At 37.7% G+C, this 18225-nt stretch overlaps 2 protein-coding genes across 3 annotated transcripts; both read left to right on the top strand.

Moving 5' to 3' along the window:
* The first annotated feature begins 6277 nt into the window (after nucleotides 1–6277).
* LOC147219162 (regulator of G protein signaling 21-like) lies at nucleotides 6278–9111 on the top strand. Its single transcript, XM_086172796.1, has 5 exons — nucleotides 6278–6533; nucleotides 6606–6674; nucleotides 6785–6840; nucleotides 6935–7101; nucleotides 7714–9111. The coding sequence occupies exons 1-5, from the start codon at nucleotides 6481–6483 to the stop codon at nucleotides 8002–8004; spliced, it is 636 nt and encodes a 211-aa protein (XP_086028922.1). The 5' UTR covers nucleotides 6278–6480; the 3' UTR covers nucleotides 8005–9111.
* A 512-nt stretch (nucleotides 9112–9623) lies between these two features.
* ro60 (Ro60, Y RNA binding protein) lies at nucleotides 9624–18035 on the top strand. 2 transcript variants are annotated; one of them, XM_086172503.1, is made up of 9 exons: nucleotides 9624–9671; nucleotides 10540–11135; nucleotides 12111–12331; nucleotides 12455–12601; nucleotides 13138–13275; nucleotides 13374–13490; nucleotides 14550–14666; nucleotides 14864–15010; nucleotides 15926–18035. In XM_086172503.1, exons 2-9 carry the CDS (start codon nucleotides 10556–10558, stop codon nucleotides 16076–16078), a joined length of 1620 nt encoding a protein of 539 aa, XP_086028629.1. In that variant the 5' UTR covers nucleotides 9624–9671; nucleotides 10540–10555; the 3' UTR covers nucleotides 16079–18035. The 2 variants fall into 2 exon arrangements, with proteins under 2 accessions (XP_086028629.1, XP_086028630.1); XM_086172504.1 differs by lacking the exon at nucleotides 9624–9671 and adding an exon at nucleotides 9885–10006.
* The last annotated feature ends 190 nt before the right edge of the window (nucleotides 18036–18225 follow it).

Genomic DNA, 18225 nt, shown 5'->3' with positions numbered 1-18225 from the left:
ACTGTAAAAACTGATTTCAAAATTCATTTATAAGTGTAATTATCCTCACTGTTCACTCGATCGTGAGTGTTGAAATAGCTATGCGGTGTCCGGAGACGACACACGGGAACTCAGCATGTGCTCTTGTTACATAAGCTTTTACGTGTCATGGTCCCCTTTATGCCCTGAGCTCTTGCCATCATTCTCTGATTCATTCAGCCTTTTTTTTGTTTGTTTTTCTGTTCAGGCTTTCATTCATCAGTGTATCAATGACATAAGCGCAAATAGTCCGTAATGGAAATTGCAAGGGCTGACCCTAATGCTGCATTTATGAGCAAAATGTATATTCAACTATGTGAATATGACAGGTTTTACATATCTGGGGAGAAGCTGACGGCTCCACAACCACATCCTCTTTCTTTTGTCACACACTCAGATAGGTTCCTGTTGTAGGTGGGATTGCATCATGGCTAGGCGCTGAGCCCCTTCTTGTTCGTGACGTTGATGGACAGGCTGACCGATGAGGTCAGACAGGAGTCGTCATGGGCTACGATGTTTGTCAATGACACTGTGATCTGTAGTGATAGCAGGGAGCAGGTGGGGGGCAACCCGGAAAGGTGGAGATATGCTCTGCGGGGAAGAGGAATGAAGGTTTGTACCAGTACATGTGTTTAAATGAAAATGACCAGGGAGGATGCAAGGCGAGCAGTAGAGGAATATGCAGGGGTGTGAATATTTGGGAAAAGAGTTGCAGAAACCATGACATTGGTGAGACCATCCCATCTGTACGGTGAGAGACGGCGGCTCTGTCAAAAGGACAGGAGGCAGGGATGAAGATATTGAGATTTTCTTTGGGAGTGATGAAGATGGACGGGATTTGAAATAAGCACACAAGTCAGAGAGGCCACATTCAGGTGATTTGGACATGTGAAGAGGAGATAGAGTGCGGATAATGATATACGAATGTTGGGGAAGGAACTGACAGACAGGAGGAGTTTTTTGGATGTGGTGAAGGAGGACATGCAGTTTGTGGGTGCGACAGGGGAGGCTCCAGAGGATAGGGCCAGATGGAAGCTGATGATCTGCCACGGTGATTCCTAATTAGGGACAAGGTGACAGAAGAAGACGAAGAGAGAGAGAGAGGCAGAGCGAAAGAGAGACAGGCAAGAGGCAAGACAGACAGTGTGTTTGTGTGTGTGTGCACGAGGTGGAAGGACGGGATTGTCGACATATTACATCAGGAAGCACAGAAGTAATTATGATGACAAAAATATCATGATATAATATAACATGAATGGTATCGAAACCAGAGTACATTAACTCAAGTAAAAATCTGAAGTTATTTATGTTGTACCTTAACTCAACTTCACGTATCTAAAAAGTAGTTACCGAATGCTTTTTTTAATGCCTCTTCCCTCAGCCGCAGGGAATGTTCAAATCTTTGTAGTTAACAGTTAAGACAATTTATATTTCATTGTATTTCTTACTCTTCCTTCTTCCTACTATTATCTATTACTGTTATGTTTTTACTTGAAACTCTGGCACAACAATTTCCTTCGGGATAAATAAAGTTGTTCTCATCTCTCATCTTTAGATGACATCAAATGAAATGATTGAAATAATGAAGTTTACATAGCTCGCGCACCTTTATACAACTTAGATATTCATTTAAAATGGAAGGTTTTTTTTTTTTTTTCCAGGGACTTTTGCTTTTAACATATTAATGGGAATAGATAGATACTTGAGAGTAATTGAGGTCTTAAAGGTCTAGAAACAGTTATTGCTGACAGACAGGATGCTCAATTCATGACTCGCATACAGCTTGAAGTGTTTGAGGTCAGTACGAGCCACATGTGTCATGAGACAGAAGTCATCAGTTTGGCTGCTATAGGAGGTCACTGGATTACTGTGTGACGTTGTTGCGCGACCAGTTGGACAAAAGGAGCTCTGTTCGGAAGCAGGTGAAAAATTACACAAAGTTCATATTTTCTGCTTGGTAAAAAAAAAAATGTCCACACAAGGATTTGGTTAAAAATATTTATCTTTATTACGAACAATGAAATCACTATAAAAACAAAGGAAGTAAGCAAGACCGTTTCCATGAGACGTAAGAAAAGCTTTTATCTAATCTCACCAGGATGGCTATGCACAAATGTAGAATAGTTAAATTCAATTTTTATGTAATTGCTGTGGGAGTCTAGCCTTTAGCTAGTATGTAATTTTATTAGTCTAAAAAAGTTATTTCCGGTGTGTCTTTGGTTTTAAGGGAAATTGCATTATTCTTTTACAGTGTAACCTCTTTTTGCCAACTCCTTTGAACCAAAACAAAGTGCCCCGCAACCAGTAGGAATTCAAAAAGCGTTAAATACGTCATAGTTTGACTCTAGTCTGTTGTAATAACATGTTAATCCTGTGTCAAACGATACAAATTGATATTTCTCGGCAATCTTTCAAACATGCATGTAAACATCCACGTTACATGTTCAGCCAGTGTTGTTGTTAAAGGACTGGAAAAAAAAAGTTAGCAAAATTATATTATGTAAAGCTAAAATGTGATTAGAGGCATGACTACTTGAGACATTCAAAACAATCGTGATGTAATTCAAACACGTAACAAAATAATGTCTGCTGCCACCATTTACATAATTGTAACATGCCCCTTTTTCATGTTTTATTTCTGGTCACATTCATTCTCTGCCAATCAGGGGTCAAGTTTGTTTGTCAGAACTTTATTATATAGCACAATTTCATTGTTTTCTCTGTCAGTGAGTCACAGTTTAACCCCGCTGACCTTTCGATGACAGCACTCCTTCGGGCTACACTTCCTGTTTTCAGCCCGGGTCACATGAATGAGGTGGTGGGCTCAATAATTCCATGGGCCCATTTTAGCTTTTTAAATTTCTAGCCTTGTGATAGCTGATACCTCACCAATCCACTGCCTACTAATATAAGGTCCCTAAAGCGCAATATTGATTTTATTCGAAGATGTCCCGGGCATACGAGATACAACATTCTCATTCTGAGATTTCAGAATCCACAAAAAGCTCTCCCTCCCAAATCCACCAACTTTTGCTTTGGCATATTTTCCCATGATAGATGAGCTTTACTTCCAGCTTTCCAAATTCTTTTTGCCACTCAGTTTGCAGAAAAGTAAAGGGGGGAGAGGGGAGGGCATCATCATTACCAGGCCTGAGGATACACAACTTCTCACTCTCACTGTAATGTTTCAGCTAAACCTCAACTCAGGTGGGGTTTGTTTTGTTTTGTTTTTTTTTCATTACGCTATTTTTAACGTCGTTTTTGACACAGCTTCACAGATCAGCTCTCTGAATGTGTTAGTTCCAACTGACTGACTCTGTGAGCCGCCCGCATTATTAATCTTTGACTGACCAACATCAAAACTGCATCTCCTGTTATTGTCTAAACCAAGGTATTATAAACTAAAAAAACGTGTAGAAAATATTAACATTACCAACAGATTATCATCAACAATATATGGAAAAAGAGGGAGCTAATGGAAATAGTTATATTTGACATTATATATCAGAATTTGAATGGTACCCGGGATCTATCAACAATACCAGCTTTCAATATTTTTCTAATCGCATTGACCAGTCATGGCAGATTGCCTTTAGAGTGTTTTTTTCTGTTTTTCTGTTTAATTTCTCGGGCTCTAATCCAACTGGAAATCTTAGCTGTTTATACACAGAGAACACATTCTGGTCCCGCTTCATATGAAAAATGTCCCGAGATAGTGCTCGACCAGGTGCATCTTGTTGAAAATTGAATCAACCTGACAAATCTGTTGAAAGGGAGAACTTTTTGGTGTGTTCATCTCCCCTGCTCTCATCTCTTTCTGTTTTTAAAAACAGGGCTTGTTTTGGTAAAACAAAACTGAAATCCTTCAGTTGTCAGAAATTACAGACGGGTTCCCTTTTATTTGGAGAATCTTTACAGTGTGCTCTCTAACAAACTGTTCCAGGTTTCAAAGCGCCGTGTTTTGGAACAATTCCCTTTAGGTTTTTAGACTTCTCTGTTGAACTGAATCTATTTCAGCTGAAGATAAATAGTTGCCTTCTGGCTGCTGATTCAGCTGGAGCAGCCTTTTTACACAGGTTAAAGTAATGAGAAGGGGGTCACTGGTTCTACCTCAGACGTCTCTCTTCACATTTATAACACAGAGCTACTTTGTCATCCCAATCGGGTTTTTTTTTCAAATCAGTTTTGCCATCTGAGCCAATTCATAGAAATATGCAATATTTCTGGACCATGCTATGGTATTTTGATCCGAATAACGACAGAAAACTAGCTGGTCTAAATTGCTACTTTCTTATCATCAGGTATTACAGGGCTTGCTTTGTTTTACTTGGACGGCAGCACTGGAATTGACCAACATTATTTCCCCTCATCTCGGCCCAGTGCTTCCTGTTGTTAAATCTAATTTAAAAAACAGATTCATTTTAAATTAGCATTTCTGATTTTTAAACTTTGTTGTAGCACAACATAATTTCCATCTCTTTGATACTCTGTACCTTTAACATGGAGGGTCATTTTAACCTTCATTTTCTGCCAACTAAATTCTACCTGCTGTATTTTGGTATGATAAGATATTTAAATATTTCATTTCAAAAAGGGGACTACTGGCAGATTTTAAACTGAATTTAATAAACACAATCTCTTTCATAAAGGATGACATAAATCACATATATTTTGTTTATGTCTCAGTGGTAAAGTTACTGGTTTGACGTGTAGTAAGTTGACAGAGGTGATACAAAACTCAAAATATAACATGTAAATCATGGTTCTATATTTATATCAGCGACATGATTGAGTTGTATAACTGCTAATTTTGGAACAAAGGGGGTTTATATGTTATAAAATTTAACAGAATTGCTTGTCATCCGATACAAAAGTTGCAAGCTGATGCTGTGTTTTCCTAGCCTGAGGGTCCCCAAAGAATATTAGTAAAATGGTTCCTCTCTGAGCGGTGGTGTAACACACGACAACAGGCACAGATGTTGTACGTTGCTTCACTGCTCGGCACGTGTTTACATTTTTCAACTAGCCGAGACCTAATCAGCAAGCCAAATGCCTATACATAATCATCCTAATTTCAGAGGAAAAAAAAACAACAAGAAAACGTGTCAAAGCAATTACTCTTACCCCCATTTAACACACACAAAATCAGAATTATAACCATACCTTAGAAGTGCAATATTTAAAATGCACAATTGCTCTTGCTGTGTTATACCGTCTGGCAAAATTTCCCTGCAAGACAACTTTCCCATGACGGCAAATGAAAGTGGCTGACACTTACTTTCTTTTATTCAGTTTTTTTAAATTACTTTTTGAAGAAGATTGGGTGATTTTGAGTAACTTCTTTCTGATCATTCATTAAAAAACATTAAAGTGATTATTACAGTTATTTAGGCAAGTGGATACCAGCTGAAGGCAGAATATCTTCATTCATACAAAAGTAAACACACAATTCATGGTTTCATAACTTCCCAGGTCCCAATCTCCAGAATAAGAGGGCAAAAGACTTCAGACCTCATAACATCATGCAAGTGGTTTAATCATAAACACATTATGAAAATATATATATATATATTTCCAGGCTTTATTTCAGGTAATATCTCTTTGATTAGAATCCTTTCGTTTTATAATCAGCAACCTTTGATAACGAAATCCATGATGTCGACCTAACTTCCATCACTGATTTTCCTCCTTCATCTATGAATTAACAACGAACAAGCTTTTTCTGTTGTCCTGCCTGAAAGCTTTGGATTTATTGTTTTCCCTGTTATCATTTTATATTCTGCTTCTGCAGTGTGTCTTTGCGTACACAGACACACAGGCACACACATTGTTGTAATAATAATTTATGAAAGGACTGGGCATTAAAAACTTCCTTGTTGAAATGTGTAAATTGATGACGCTGAATTTAAATCCCACTCAAAAAATATTTAAAAGACCTTCCGACCAACAAGAGGCAATAAACTCATGAACTCTGGAAACACATGACCACTCGACTTGTGACTAAGAATAGCCCAGACATGAATGGCCTTCGAAATGACGTAGATACTTGGGGGTGTTCAACAGCCTATGTAATGCATTTAAGTGTGGTGAATGTGATATACTGCGTTGTTTTGTTCTAAAATTAATCATTAAGGAAGAGCACAAGGTTTGACGCACTTAGTATTCATGTGGTTTTCTCTAATTGTGTAACAAGGCTGTGTTTCAATAGGAGCCAAAAATAGCGAGACGCAAGAGGGGAAAAAAGGGGGAGAGACCTGTGGCTCAGGGAGGAGAGGGATGTCTTGACATCGCAGTCGGATTCCTCTGGGTTCAGCCCTCATCCATCAGAAGAGCTAGTCGGGATCTAGGGGAGCAGCTGTGAAGATGGGAACTGGGAACTCTTCATCTCCCTAAAGCATCATGCATACTGTGAATTATTTGAAGATTTCAACTCACAGGGAGGGTGTAATTCTACGTTAAAAAATGAACGGGTCGTGTAAAAGACCTTCTCTGGACCTCCATGACACGACAAAAATGTAAGTTCGGAAGAAGGAGTAGCATTTTTTTTTTTACATGTCTGCGATACTAATATGTTCTTACATTTGTAGATGCAAAGCATGGAAATCAAGAATGTGTAACATAATCCAAAAACAATTTTTAAGGAAGAAGATAAACAGGTGATTATCTATCTATTCCTCATGTCAACAGTGTGACATGCTTATTTTTTCTTTACAGAGCAAGAAATTCAAAATGTTTATGTTGGTTTTTTTTTTTATTTACTTTGCAGGCGGGCAGCTAATGAAAGGAGTCCAGAATCCCTTGAGCTGCTTCTTTCCCACAAAAGTAATATGCCTTTAAGTAATTGTGAATGAATATTGCGCGTTTTTGTTTCCTTTGTCTTTTTTCCGTCTAATCAGTTACTGTATCCCATTTAAAGGTGGACAGACTGCATTCCGGGACTTTCTAAAGTCAGAGTTCTGCGAGGAGAACCTGGACTTTTGGCTTGCCTGTCAGCAGTTCAAATGTTTGGACAGCGTGGAGGAACTGAGACGCAGGGCGACACACATTTATAAAGAGTTCATCGAGGCCGAGTCGCCCACTCAGGTGAAACTAACTCTCATGTGACAGTTAAAATGTAAGGGGAGAACATTTTGCGTGACAGCACACATGTGATCGACTGATGAAAAAAAAACAAAAAAACTCTCATTTATATTATTTCATATTTATTTATCAGCAAGTTGAAAAAAATCATATGGTGTGTATTTTTCATATTCTTCATTTTATGCCGCTGTAACTCGAATATTTATATATCTATGTGTTACTGTGTTACTGTGTTCTTATTTCTTGGTAGTTATAACCAGCTGACAACCCATTTGTCATATTGTGGAAGGTTTTCTAAACATTTCTGATTAGGCTGACATTTTTAATCACCAAATTTACTTTTCCAATATTGTTTAATTAAAAATGAATCCTTATTGGGTATGGAATTGTGCCAATGCATAAAAAAAAATCAATAACTATGTTTCATCCAAATTATTATGCATGTCAGATGACCCTGCAAAGTAATATAAGATGAATTTAAGACCTAACTTTTGAGAATATAAAAAGTTACTTGATATCATTACATGTTTGGAATAGTGGCTTAAGTTTTTTTTTCTAAACTGAAATTTTGTATTTAGCTTTACTCACTATGTGTCCATTTCCATCTCTTTGCAGATAAACATAGATTTTTACACAAAAGAGGTGATCAGACAGAACCTCCACCATCCTAGTCCCTTGATTTTCACTGTGGCACAAAAGAAAATCTACAGCCTGATGGAGAATGGCTCCTTCCCACGCTTCATTCAGTCCGAGCAATACAAAGTTCTTTTTGATGCAACGTCTCAGCACAGAGGCCTTGGGAAACACCAAAAGGTCATGAGGATAAAGTGCGTCGGGGAACTAATAGAGAATCAATCCGTGCCACACAACCTGCGCAGTGACCTCTTTCTTTTTTACAAGGACTGACGATATGCATGTCAACAGTCTGACATGAAACACAGCTGCAGAGACATTTTCAAAGAGCATGTTAACAAGACTAAACACCAGTAAATGACAGACTGCTGGCAGTGCCATCTTGACTGGAAATGCTCCAAAGCATAAAGCTATGTTTTCTGCTCAGTGTTACTTGTCTTGAATGTAAGCTTTCATATCTAAACTACAAATCTGCACAGGTCAAAAGCACAGGACCACAGTTCTGTATTTAGTGATGTAGGCTGCACATGCACAATAGTTGTGAAAATCAAAAAGTCATGGTGTGCATCGTTGAGCACAAAGAGTCCTCCATTTGTGATTAGTGTTCATACGTGTAAAGTTGCATGAACGAAACTGAACAAACAGACTATCTTTGAGTGTTGGAGACATATTTCATCTCTGTTTTGTCTTCTACTGCCACCCAATGGTAAAAAGCATGCAATCAAAATATTTTTCTTGTTTTAATATTTGTGGCGTTACACTACCTAACAATAAAAAAAGGAAAAAAAAAGGTAAAACAATCAAAGGTAATGGATGGATGAAGGATGATAAGGTTTATAATTTTATGGTTATTGTCCATCTCCTTTGTTTGCTGTGTCTGTCTATTTTGTCAGAATGCAGTAGAACTATTCAGCCTATTTTCATGAAATTTGGCAAAGGGGCCATTAAAGATCTGGACAAATTTTTTAGCTGATCTCAATTAATTGGCAGGGTATTCAGTTTTCCATGTCTTCCATTTATTTAGAGGAGCACACACCTCCTTCGTGTTCATTTAGGTGAAACTATCATCTGACGATAATTACCATCAGACTCAGCCCACACTATTACCTCATTATTATAGCCGATATCCCTTAGTATTTTTGAATTTTGTAAGCTTTTTTACATAGTTTTATGGTTCTTAAACCTCTCAAAAAGATTTTTTTTTAATCAATGACAATTCAGAAAGTCTTTACAGAGAAAATGGTGTGTTTAGGTGAGAATAATTTGCAATATACAATTTTAAAGATCTCCCTGTACAGGACTTTGGTTGTTGGTTATTTTTATTTTGAAACATGATTTGTGCCAAAAAAATTAAAGATATTCTCTAAACATTCATTTTAAACTCCATCCCAATTCTAGCTTATATTTTGCATTTTTAGAAGGATTTTGAAGAGTTTCACATAATTATTTATTGCTGTGTTTTTTGAGGATACTACAAAAGTGATCTAACACGCAGCCTGCACCAGTCCTTAAACTAAATCCTATGTATGCCATTAATTAACATGAGGGGAAAAATAAATGGCACCTGACTGAAATTTAAAATACTTTCACATTGTAAAGAAGAAATTACAAGGAACTGAGCCCTCCACACCTAAATAAAAGGTACGGACAATCAGCACTGAATTATTGGTCATTTTAGGGCCCATGTTATTCATCCTCTTGCTCTATTACTACTTCTTTATTCTTTCCTTGAGATGTGCAGCTGGGAAGGAGAAATCACAGACTGTCACCATCAGAAATTGTGTTCGTGAAAGGTCACAAACCAAAATACCAAGGCACTTTACTGGTTCTGAGATTTAGAAATATTTTTAAATTAATGTGCATACAGCACTCAATATCCCATCGTCCATCGCGGACGGAATCTTGCTGACCGTCTGAGAGAGGAGGCCTTCTTCTCGCAGGTAGCTATATCAAAAGCTTCAACTCGGTGCATATTACACTGTGGTTGATTTATTTTAATTTTTACGTGACATTATTAGAAGACATACCGTTTTTTTTAATTCTCGTCCGTCACACGCCGTCGTCCGTTTTTGCGACGCTGAAATATTTGAATGACAATCCGCGTCGCTGACAAGTAGAGTAGCCCATCCCAGACGAGCTCCATCAACCTCTCAGCTCAACTTTCCAATACCCATCCTGGAAGGCTCGGATGTGGGAGTGTAGCTTTCGGTCCTTACCACTGGCTAGTGTCGTGGTATATCTCGATTCGAGATACGTCACAAGTGCATTAAAGTTGGTAAGATACTAAACTAGCCTATTTATCCCGTAAATGTCTCTCCAGATAGTATTAACCAGGCCAGACGGCTAAGCTAACGAAAATAACTTCGCACTGGCCAAGCGTTCTGCTTTAGCTAGCTTAACTGGGTTAGCAAACCCCAACTGTTTAGGTCGGCATATTTAACAAGCAGCTAGACACAAGGTACGACTGATATTTTTTACGATTTTCCACCATCCTCTGTCAACATACGCAAGATGCATCATGTTCAAATTGGGTCGATGCTCTTTCTGTCTCCTAGGACTCAACTAGAAAGAAAATTGACCGTCGAGTTAGTGTGATAATGTTGTTATTATGCTGGATGTAATTGCTGATTGATGAATTACATATCTGGTTTGTTCATTAATTCATTGGCTGCTCACTGGGATCAGTGATTTATTAGATTAAAGTAACGTTATGATGTCAAACCAGTTCCGATTTCCAACCAGAAGCACTTTGACATTCTAGCGCGTCAAAAGAAACTTCATTCACTTCTTTTTGTTGACTTTTTTCAGGCTGCCTCCAAATACAATGGAGCCATCGGGAAGTTCTGCAGTACAGAGCAATAATACTGTCAACTCAACAGGTGGTACTTGTCCGTGGGAGGTCAACGACAAGACGAGACTATGTCGCTTCCTCTGCTATGGCTCAGACAGAGACATTTACACTGCTAGAGATGAGGGTCGTTTCAGCATGGAAAGCGCTGGTGCTCTGCTCTCTCTGCTTCAGGAGGGCCGCGGTGCTGAGGTGGTGGAGGAGATAAAAAAATTTGCTCAAGATGGTCGGGCTGTCCGACTTGGCCCCTCCTTTTTCGCCTTGGCTTTGTGCTCCCAACACTCGGAGCTGAAAACAAGGCAGGCAGCCTTCAAAGCTATAAAGGATGTTTGTCGGGACCCAGCCCATCTGTTTTCTTTCATCCAGTACAAGAAGGAATTGAAAGAGGGTATGAAGTGCGGAATTTGGGGACGTGCCTTGAGGAAAGCAGTGTCTGACTGGTACAATGAGCAAGATGCAATGAGTCTGGCTGCAGCTGTGACCAAATGTAAACAGAGAGAGGGATGGTCCCACCAAGATATCCTCAGGCTCTCTCACACCAAACCCGCTAATGAAGGTAAATCCCAGACAAACACATGTGACACATAGCTATTTACAGGCAAAATGCTGTCATGACATTGCAATATTTGGATTGAATTACAAGTGAAGGCAATCTTTTTTCCCGATTTATGTTTTGAGTCGGCAGACATGTCGCCAGGTGCCTTCAAATCGCTGTCTTGTTTGTTTACCTGTTTATTTTCATGCTTGAGCATTATTCTATAAAACTAGATTGATATAGGAAAGGTTGTTAAGCTTAGAACATCTGCATTTGAATACATTTTAAACAGAACTGTTCAGTAAACACCAGCAGGTCCTTGCAAATTGAGCTGTTGCAATTAATTGTTACACAAACTTTTCTTTATTTTCTACCAAACTGATAAATATAAAACGTCCGGCTTTACTTTTATAGTTTAACACAGTGATTTCAAATTAATATGCTCCCTTGTCAATTGTTTCATTGAATTTAGTTTTAGAAAAGGATACACATAGAATAGCATCATCCCATTAAACACAACTTTTAAACATTTTTTTTTTTTTTTTAGCAAGCTAGTTTAGTGTTTGATTGCGGACATCCGAGCAAGTCATTTTAAAAATTGGGAAATACTTGATATGACTCTCTTGCCATTGTCTGACATTTCATTGACCTGTCAAGTACACGTACAAGTTGGAAAATAATGAATAGAGTAATCCAAACTGAAAACTAAGGATACAAAGTAATGTCCTGCATATCAGTAGTAAAGGATCAAATATCAATTCAGTTTAAAGAAAGTCCTTGCCAGTTGAAACACCCTTAAAAATTTAGCAATACCACAAGATACTGCCTCAGCATTTACAATTAAGTGTTTTGTCCTAACATCTGTGATTTATTCCTTCATTTTTGTATTTGAACTATGGCTTTTCATTTGCAGATTTGCCTTTTATTTTTTTTAAACAATTTCTTTTCTTGAGGCTATATTTGTTTGCTAAAGCTCAGATCCCTCTCTGCTCTCAGCAATTGCCTTGATCAGCAAATATGTGACAAAAGGATGGGCTGAGGTCCAGGTTACCTACGCAGATAAAGAGAATTCAGAAGAGGTTGTCAAATTGCTCACATATTTGGAAGTGGTTCAGAAGGTCAAGCACAGTTGTGATGAAACAGAGGTCATCAATTTAATAGAGGAACACAAATTGGAGAGGGAGCAGCTTCTAACAGACCATCTGAAGTCAAATCAGGTATGTGTTTATTTGTAGCACTTTACCACGTACTTTAATACCCTCTAACAGGTACAATATATTAAAGAAAAACACTTTTTTAAGCATATTTGAGTTTTGCTCTCAAGTCTGTGTTAATTTTAGGTATGGAGAACTTTGCTGAAGGAAATGCCACTACAATCAGTGCTGAGAATATTAGGGAAGATGACTGCAAACAAGGTTCTAGAGCCCGGAAGTTCAGAAACACAAGCTTTATGCGACAGGATCCAGTGTGAGGCTGCATTGAAGAAGGTATGACCTGCACATCTCATCAACCCCTCAGTTATATACTTATTTATTTTCATATAGAAATATTAACTATAATTTTAAGATGCTTTACCGCTATCAATATATCTCATGGTACTTAGAAAAGTTTTAAATAAACAACACAAATTATAAGTTCCCAGTATTTAAAATCCTTTTTAATTAAATCTGACACTTTTTAAATATGTACCTTCAGCATCTTCCTCAGTTTTTCCCCCTTTCACATGTGTATGGCTTCTTGTCATTTTCAGACAATTTGTTACAGACTTTTAGATTTGGCAGTTTGTGACAATTTTTTATCCAAACTTTCTGGTGATTTCTAGCAACATTTTTTTGCTTAGATATATTTTCACATGATGTTAGTTACTAGTATTTACTCTATTTGCATGCTTTGGAAAATTGCTAAATTATTAATATGACAGGAGAAAAACCCATCCATATTCAAAGTCCCACTTTTTTGACATTTGATAGATATTGATACATTACCAGGCCCTAACTTTAGTTGTGTGTTTTGAAATTATCAGGCTAAGATACACCCTTTTAGCATACTCTTGGCTTCTGAAAACTACAAAAGAGGCCAAGGCTACCAGGGTAAAACAAAATGGGAAGCTGACAGCAATATCCTCAGAGCCATGGACTCTGCATTTTATAAGAGTTTTGTGGTAAGTTTTATTTATCTCTTACACTTGTGTCAGCTCACAGGAGAGGATTCAGCCAGTCACTCCACTTTTCACAAGTCTTTTCTGTTGCAAATCCCCAGAATGTGGAGCCAGCAAGAAAACGCTTTGTAGTTGCTGTGGATGTGAGCACATCACTGAGCAGTGTTGTACCAGGGACTTCGGTCAGCACTGCCGTCGCTGCTGCGGCTATTACCATGGTAAGACAACACTGGTGCGAGATGACCCAGTGTATGGATTTTATATGCGGAGCAGCTGTTCATGTAAGCCATGTTCAGACCATTTCATCTTTGTAAAAAGCTTGGGTTAGGGAATTGGTCTGATGACACATACTGCGGATTTTGGCACAGCCTTTTCCACGGTGTGGTGATCTTAGTCCACAGGCCTCTCAGGAACCACCTGAGGTCACCGTCAGCAAAAATAGAAATGTGCATCATTGTGAAAGTAAATAATGAGGGGAATGTGTGTGTTTTCAGCTTTCAGTGCTGTGTGTGTATGCGTCTTCTGTAGGTTTTCCAACACATACAGGTGAAAAGTGGAACATTTGATGAATTTCCAACGATAGGAGAAAAAAAACTGTAAAGTGACAGAAAGACAAAATGTCTTTGGAAATCCTGAAACCTAATGAGCTACTATCTTGTTTTCAAATCAGCTGTTCAAACTAGAAGATGTGTGGAAAAATCCAAATTGTTTCATGGATGATATTTACATTCAGTTATTAACATCAGATTGGATAGTTTGTTAAAATTATAATAGTCCAAAAAAGATGGTCATTTTGGGAGATCAGTCTTACTTCTCTGTAGTACATTAACCATTCTTTTAATAATGTAAAAGTTGTACTCAATCATTAACTGCAGTCACCCAATAGATTTACCTCCTTAGCATTTTTGATGATTGGACCATGCAAGTGTCCATCATCTGCCAAACTGTTTCTAAAAGTGTCATAAATACACTAAGATGTGGAACGCTGCTCAAGGATACAGCATCATTGGGTAGAAAACCCTATTGATTGCTATTCTCACTGCGTAGACTCCATTTGTGGACTTGTCAAAACGGGCACTGTTGCATGGATGATATTTGTTTACTGGGGCATCCCTTGAGATGCATTCACCTGAATTGAAAAAAAAAAAAAAATCCTATTAATATTCAGACACTTGGGTGTATTGCGCTCTCATTAAAAACTTCCATTTCAACAGATGTTCATTGTATTTGTGTGGGAGATGATCATGCTTTTCGTCTGACCTTTCTGCCTGCCACAGATTTTTGCGAGAGTAGAGGCAGACACATATGTGATGGGCTACTCTGAAGGAGCCTTGGTACCATGCACCATTTCTGCAGAAATGTCTCTTGCACAAGCAACAGTGGAGCTTGTTAAGGTAAAGCCTTTAACAGTATCCCAAGATTAAACAATTAAATATAATATATTGATTACTGAATTATTAAACACAACCTATTTTAATTACATTATCAGTTACAGACTTAGAAATCAGTTCGCCCTTCCACTAACACTTTGGCATAATTGAGCTTATTTTGCACTGGAGCACTGACCTCTCCACTTCACGGTACATTGCAGATCCCTGGGGGAAGCACAGACTGCACTCTTCCCATCACATGGGCCATAGAAAATGAGAAAGCTGTAGACGTATTCATCATTCTAACCAACAACCCATTGTGGACGTGCGCTAGCAGCCCAGTGGAAACTCTCAAGAAGCACAGACAAGTACATCAATTTATTTATTCATGACTGCTCAGGGATGGGAGTTAATTGGATAATGACCTTTCAGAAAATGGTTGTTTTTGAAAACAGCATTAAACATACAACCCTTTTCAGGGACTACTGAGTGATTTGATAGACGCATACTTAATCAGAGAAATGTTTTTTTAACAACTATTCCATACTAATTTTCAGACTGATCGTGTTCATTCTATTACCAGTTATCAATGACATAAAATAGGGGACGAAAGCTACTAGTTATTCAACTACAGTGAAACCATTGCGGTTTTTACAATAAAAATCCTCATAATAAATCCTCATAATGTGTTCTCTGAAAAACTTGAAGTCAAACATTCTGGTCTTCTAAAATCATGTTCTGTGTGAAAATAGACATGTTCTGTTCTATTGAGAGCCGATGTCTGTTGACAGTTTCCATCTTATTGATCATTTTCAAAAGGAAACATGACTTTGAATCTTAAATAAAGATTCTTCTTTTATAAAGAAACTAGTTGTGCGTTGTAAGAGACATTTCAAGTTGTGTGTTTTATTTATATATATATATATATATATTATTTGTTATTTAATAAAGGGGATTTTGTTTCGGAAAATTAGACTAATCGCTGGAGATGATACTTGATTTCCAAACAGTTATTTTGATTGTCACAGCCTTGATGAAGACTGACCTCTTCTTCTCCTTGTTGCTGAAAATATGTTCTTGAAGACCAGCAACCCTGTTAGTTTTGCTGCTTCAATCATTTACACTGTTTCCACTGTGTGAGATTACAGAGAACAAACTAACTTTATGAAGCATATGAATTAGAGCTACAGCATAAATGATTAAAGCCAGTGCTCATTTTAAGTACACACAGATTCCGAATAGCTGAAATCTAAATGTTTTTTGCCTCTACGTTTTCTCAACAGAAATCAGGAGTCTTTTCCAAGTTGGTAATGTGCGGGTTGACATCCATAGGACACACCGTCACAGACACCGAGGACAGGGGTTTACTGAGCATCTGTGGCTTCGATCTGGGAGCCCTCAGCGTGATTCGTAACTTCGCTCAAGATCTTATGTGAAAGTATTCTGAACTCTGTCTGAATTGCATCATTAGCTAAAAAAATGGAGGAACAAGGTGGCGCAAACGTGGCTCACTTAGCATGTAGAGTGCCATGTAAAAGCACTAATCCAAAAGACAGACATTTCTAAGTCCAATTTCTCTTTTTGTATCGTCACTTACAAATTGACAAAGTGTCCAGCAGGCTGGACAACACTCTGGAAATGTTATGTGCATATATTTTTTGTCTGAAACTTGAAGAGGAAATGATCTGGGAATGCATATTATGTTGCCAAGAATTTTAAGTGCAAACCATAATATTTGATGGATCTTGATGAGACACTAAAGGGCCACACACCAAGGAAGGTGACGATCACATCTACACTGATGAAGGATTACATTCTGCAGACAACAGAACCTCAGCAGCGGCTGCCATTCCACCATTTTCTTGTTATTCATGAACTTGCCATTGATATCAGTAAGCTACTACTAAATTTCGAAATATTTTAACAGCCCATCTGACCAAGAAAACCATGTCGACACCCCAAACACACACACCCTTTCAAGTTTGAACCTTTCAAAACTATACATAGTTTTTGTTTGTTTGTTTTTTTTTTTGTTTTTTTTTTTAGTGATTACTCATTCACCAAGATTTTCACAGATTGAAGAGGAGGAACAGTGTAAGATAATAGATGTAGTGCAACTGTAGGGGATTTATGATTCTAGAAAGTGTCTGATATGACTTAGCAGATATGATGTGATGGTAAACATGTTTAAAATTTGAAAACTCGTCCCTCTGTTTTTATCTAGAATTGTTAAAGAAAAAGCAAGAACACAGATATATTGTAAGGGTTCCAAAAAAAAATCACCAAAAGTTTAAAAATATATTTCTTACTATTCCGGTGAGTTGTGATTTTATTTTATTTCATTTTTTTGGTCATTTTTTTTACATTAGGGTAATGTCTAGAAATCCATTTACATACTTGTTGCCTTTAGGCCAACTACATTTGTAGATTTTTCTCCAATATTCCCATTTGTTCTCTCCCTAAGCCAGTTTGATTTGTGAAATGGCACGAATGTTCCTCTCCTGTCACATTTGTTCTCTGAAAAAGAATACCTTTGGTGCTCTTTATTGTGATGATACGTAACTGGGGGACTATTTACTTTATAACTTGAGATTTGTTTTTTACTCTAGTTTGAAAAAAAAAACTGACTTTTCTTCATATTTAAGTCTGAATTCTATGCATCACGTTTGGGATTTTTTTTTTTTTTTGTTTGTTTTTGTTTTTCCAGGTGAGAAAAACTCTTGACCTTGAACAGCTGTTTACCTAGACTGAATCTGCTAGCGCAGTTATGTCTCTTTTTTCTTATTATGTAAGAAAGTCCGTTATGCAAGAAATAACATAGAAGCTACCTTCCTGGAATTAAAAATAAACAAATTGAATGTACTTTTGGAAAGCATGTCATGATAGAGACTGAAAGTAGAATGCTTTGTCTTTCTTCTTTCATCAATCACAGATTAAATACATGGGGACTTGAAGCGTTAGGACCCCATTCATTTGGGAAAATGTAAGGAAATCGCTACTGTTTTAGTGAACAGTGAATACTGATGACTTTCAATGTTCAACTTTACTCATCTCCTAATGAGTAAATGTGAAAAGGTAATTGACCACGTTACTGTGAAAAAAATGTTTGTTCCGCACATGCGCACCACTTATTTTCAGTGTTAAATCCACTATTCCCTCCTCCCCCCAAGAGAAGGTCAAAGTGCTACATAAATTTAAATGTGTATGATATAATAGTTGATGTATTTGTAGTTGACAGACTGACATGACCAATGGTATTTGAGTTGAGTTAGTGTTTCACTACCACGGTCAACTTGTTTTACATCAAGTCTGTTGTATCCAATTTTGCTTAACATGTAAGTACTTGACTGTAGTGGCAATGTAAACCCCTAATAAACACTTTGCTGCTGTTTACACGTTGTTGGGTGTGTTTGGTCTCAAATGATCATTAGTTGTTTCAATCTAAGGAGCTTTTGAACAGTTGACAACGCACAAAATAAGGATCAAGTTTATCTGGGAATGTGCACGCAGATCTGAGTTCAAATTGCTTTTAAACTTGCTCCCGGTCCCGGTGTAAATTCGGATCAGGCATCCTGCGAGGCCA

The sequence above is a fragment of the Fistularia commersonii genome, chromosome 25 (assembly GCF_037954325.1).
Source record: "Fistularia commersonii isolate RoL2024-O1a breed Wild chromosome 25, RoL_Fcom_v1.0, whole genome shotgun sequence".
Classification (NCBI taxonomy): Eukaryota; Metazoa; Chordata; class Actinopteri; order Syngnathiformes; family Fistulariidae; genus Fistularia; species Fistularia commersonii.
This window is presented reverse-complemented; position numbering and strand designations above follow the sequence as displayed.

Bases quoted from the DNA above. Each gene is read 5' to 3' on its own strand.
- ro60 (XM_086172503.1), top strand. From the start codon at position 10,556: ATGGAGCCATCGGGAAGTTCTGCAGTACAGAGCAATAATACTGTCAAC. The intron at 11,136-12,110 runs GTAAATCCCAGA...CTCTGCTCTCAG, and splicing joins CACCAAACCCGCTAATGAAG to CAATTGCCTTGATCAGCAAA. The intron at 12,602-13,137 runs GTATGACCTGCA...TGAAATTATCAG, and splicing joins GTGAGGCTGCATTGAAGAAG to GCTAAGATACACCCTTTTAG.
- LOC147219162 (XM_086172796.1), top strand. From the start codon at position 6,481: ATGAACGGGTCGTGTAAAAGACCTTCTCTGGACCTCCATGACACGACA. The intron at 6,675-6,784 runs GTGATTATCTAT...TTTACTTTGCAG, and splicing joins TTAAGGAAGAAGATAAACAG to GCGGGCAGCTAATGAAAGGA. The intron at 6,841-6,934 runs GTAATATGCCTT...TCCCATTTAAAG, and splicing joins GCTGCTTCTTTCCCACAAAA to GTGGACAGACTGCATTCCGG.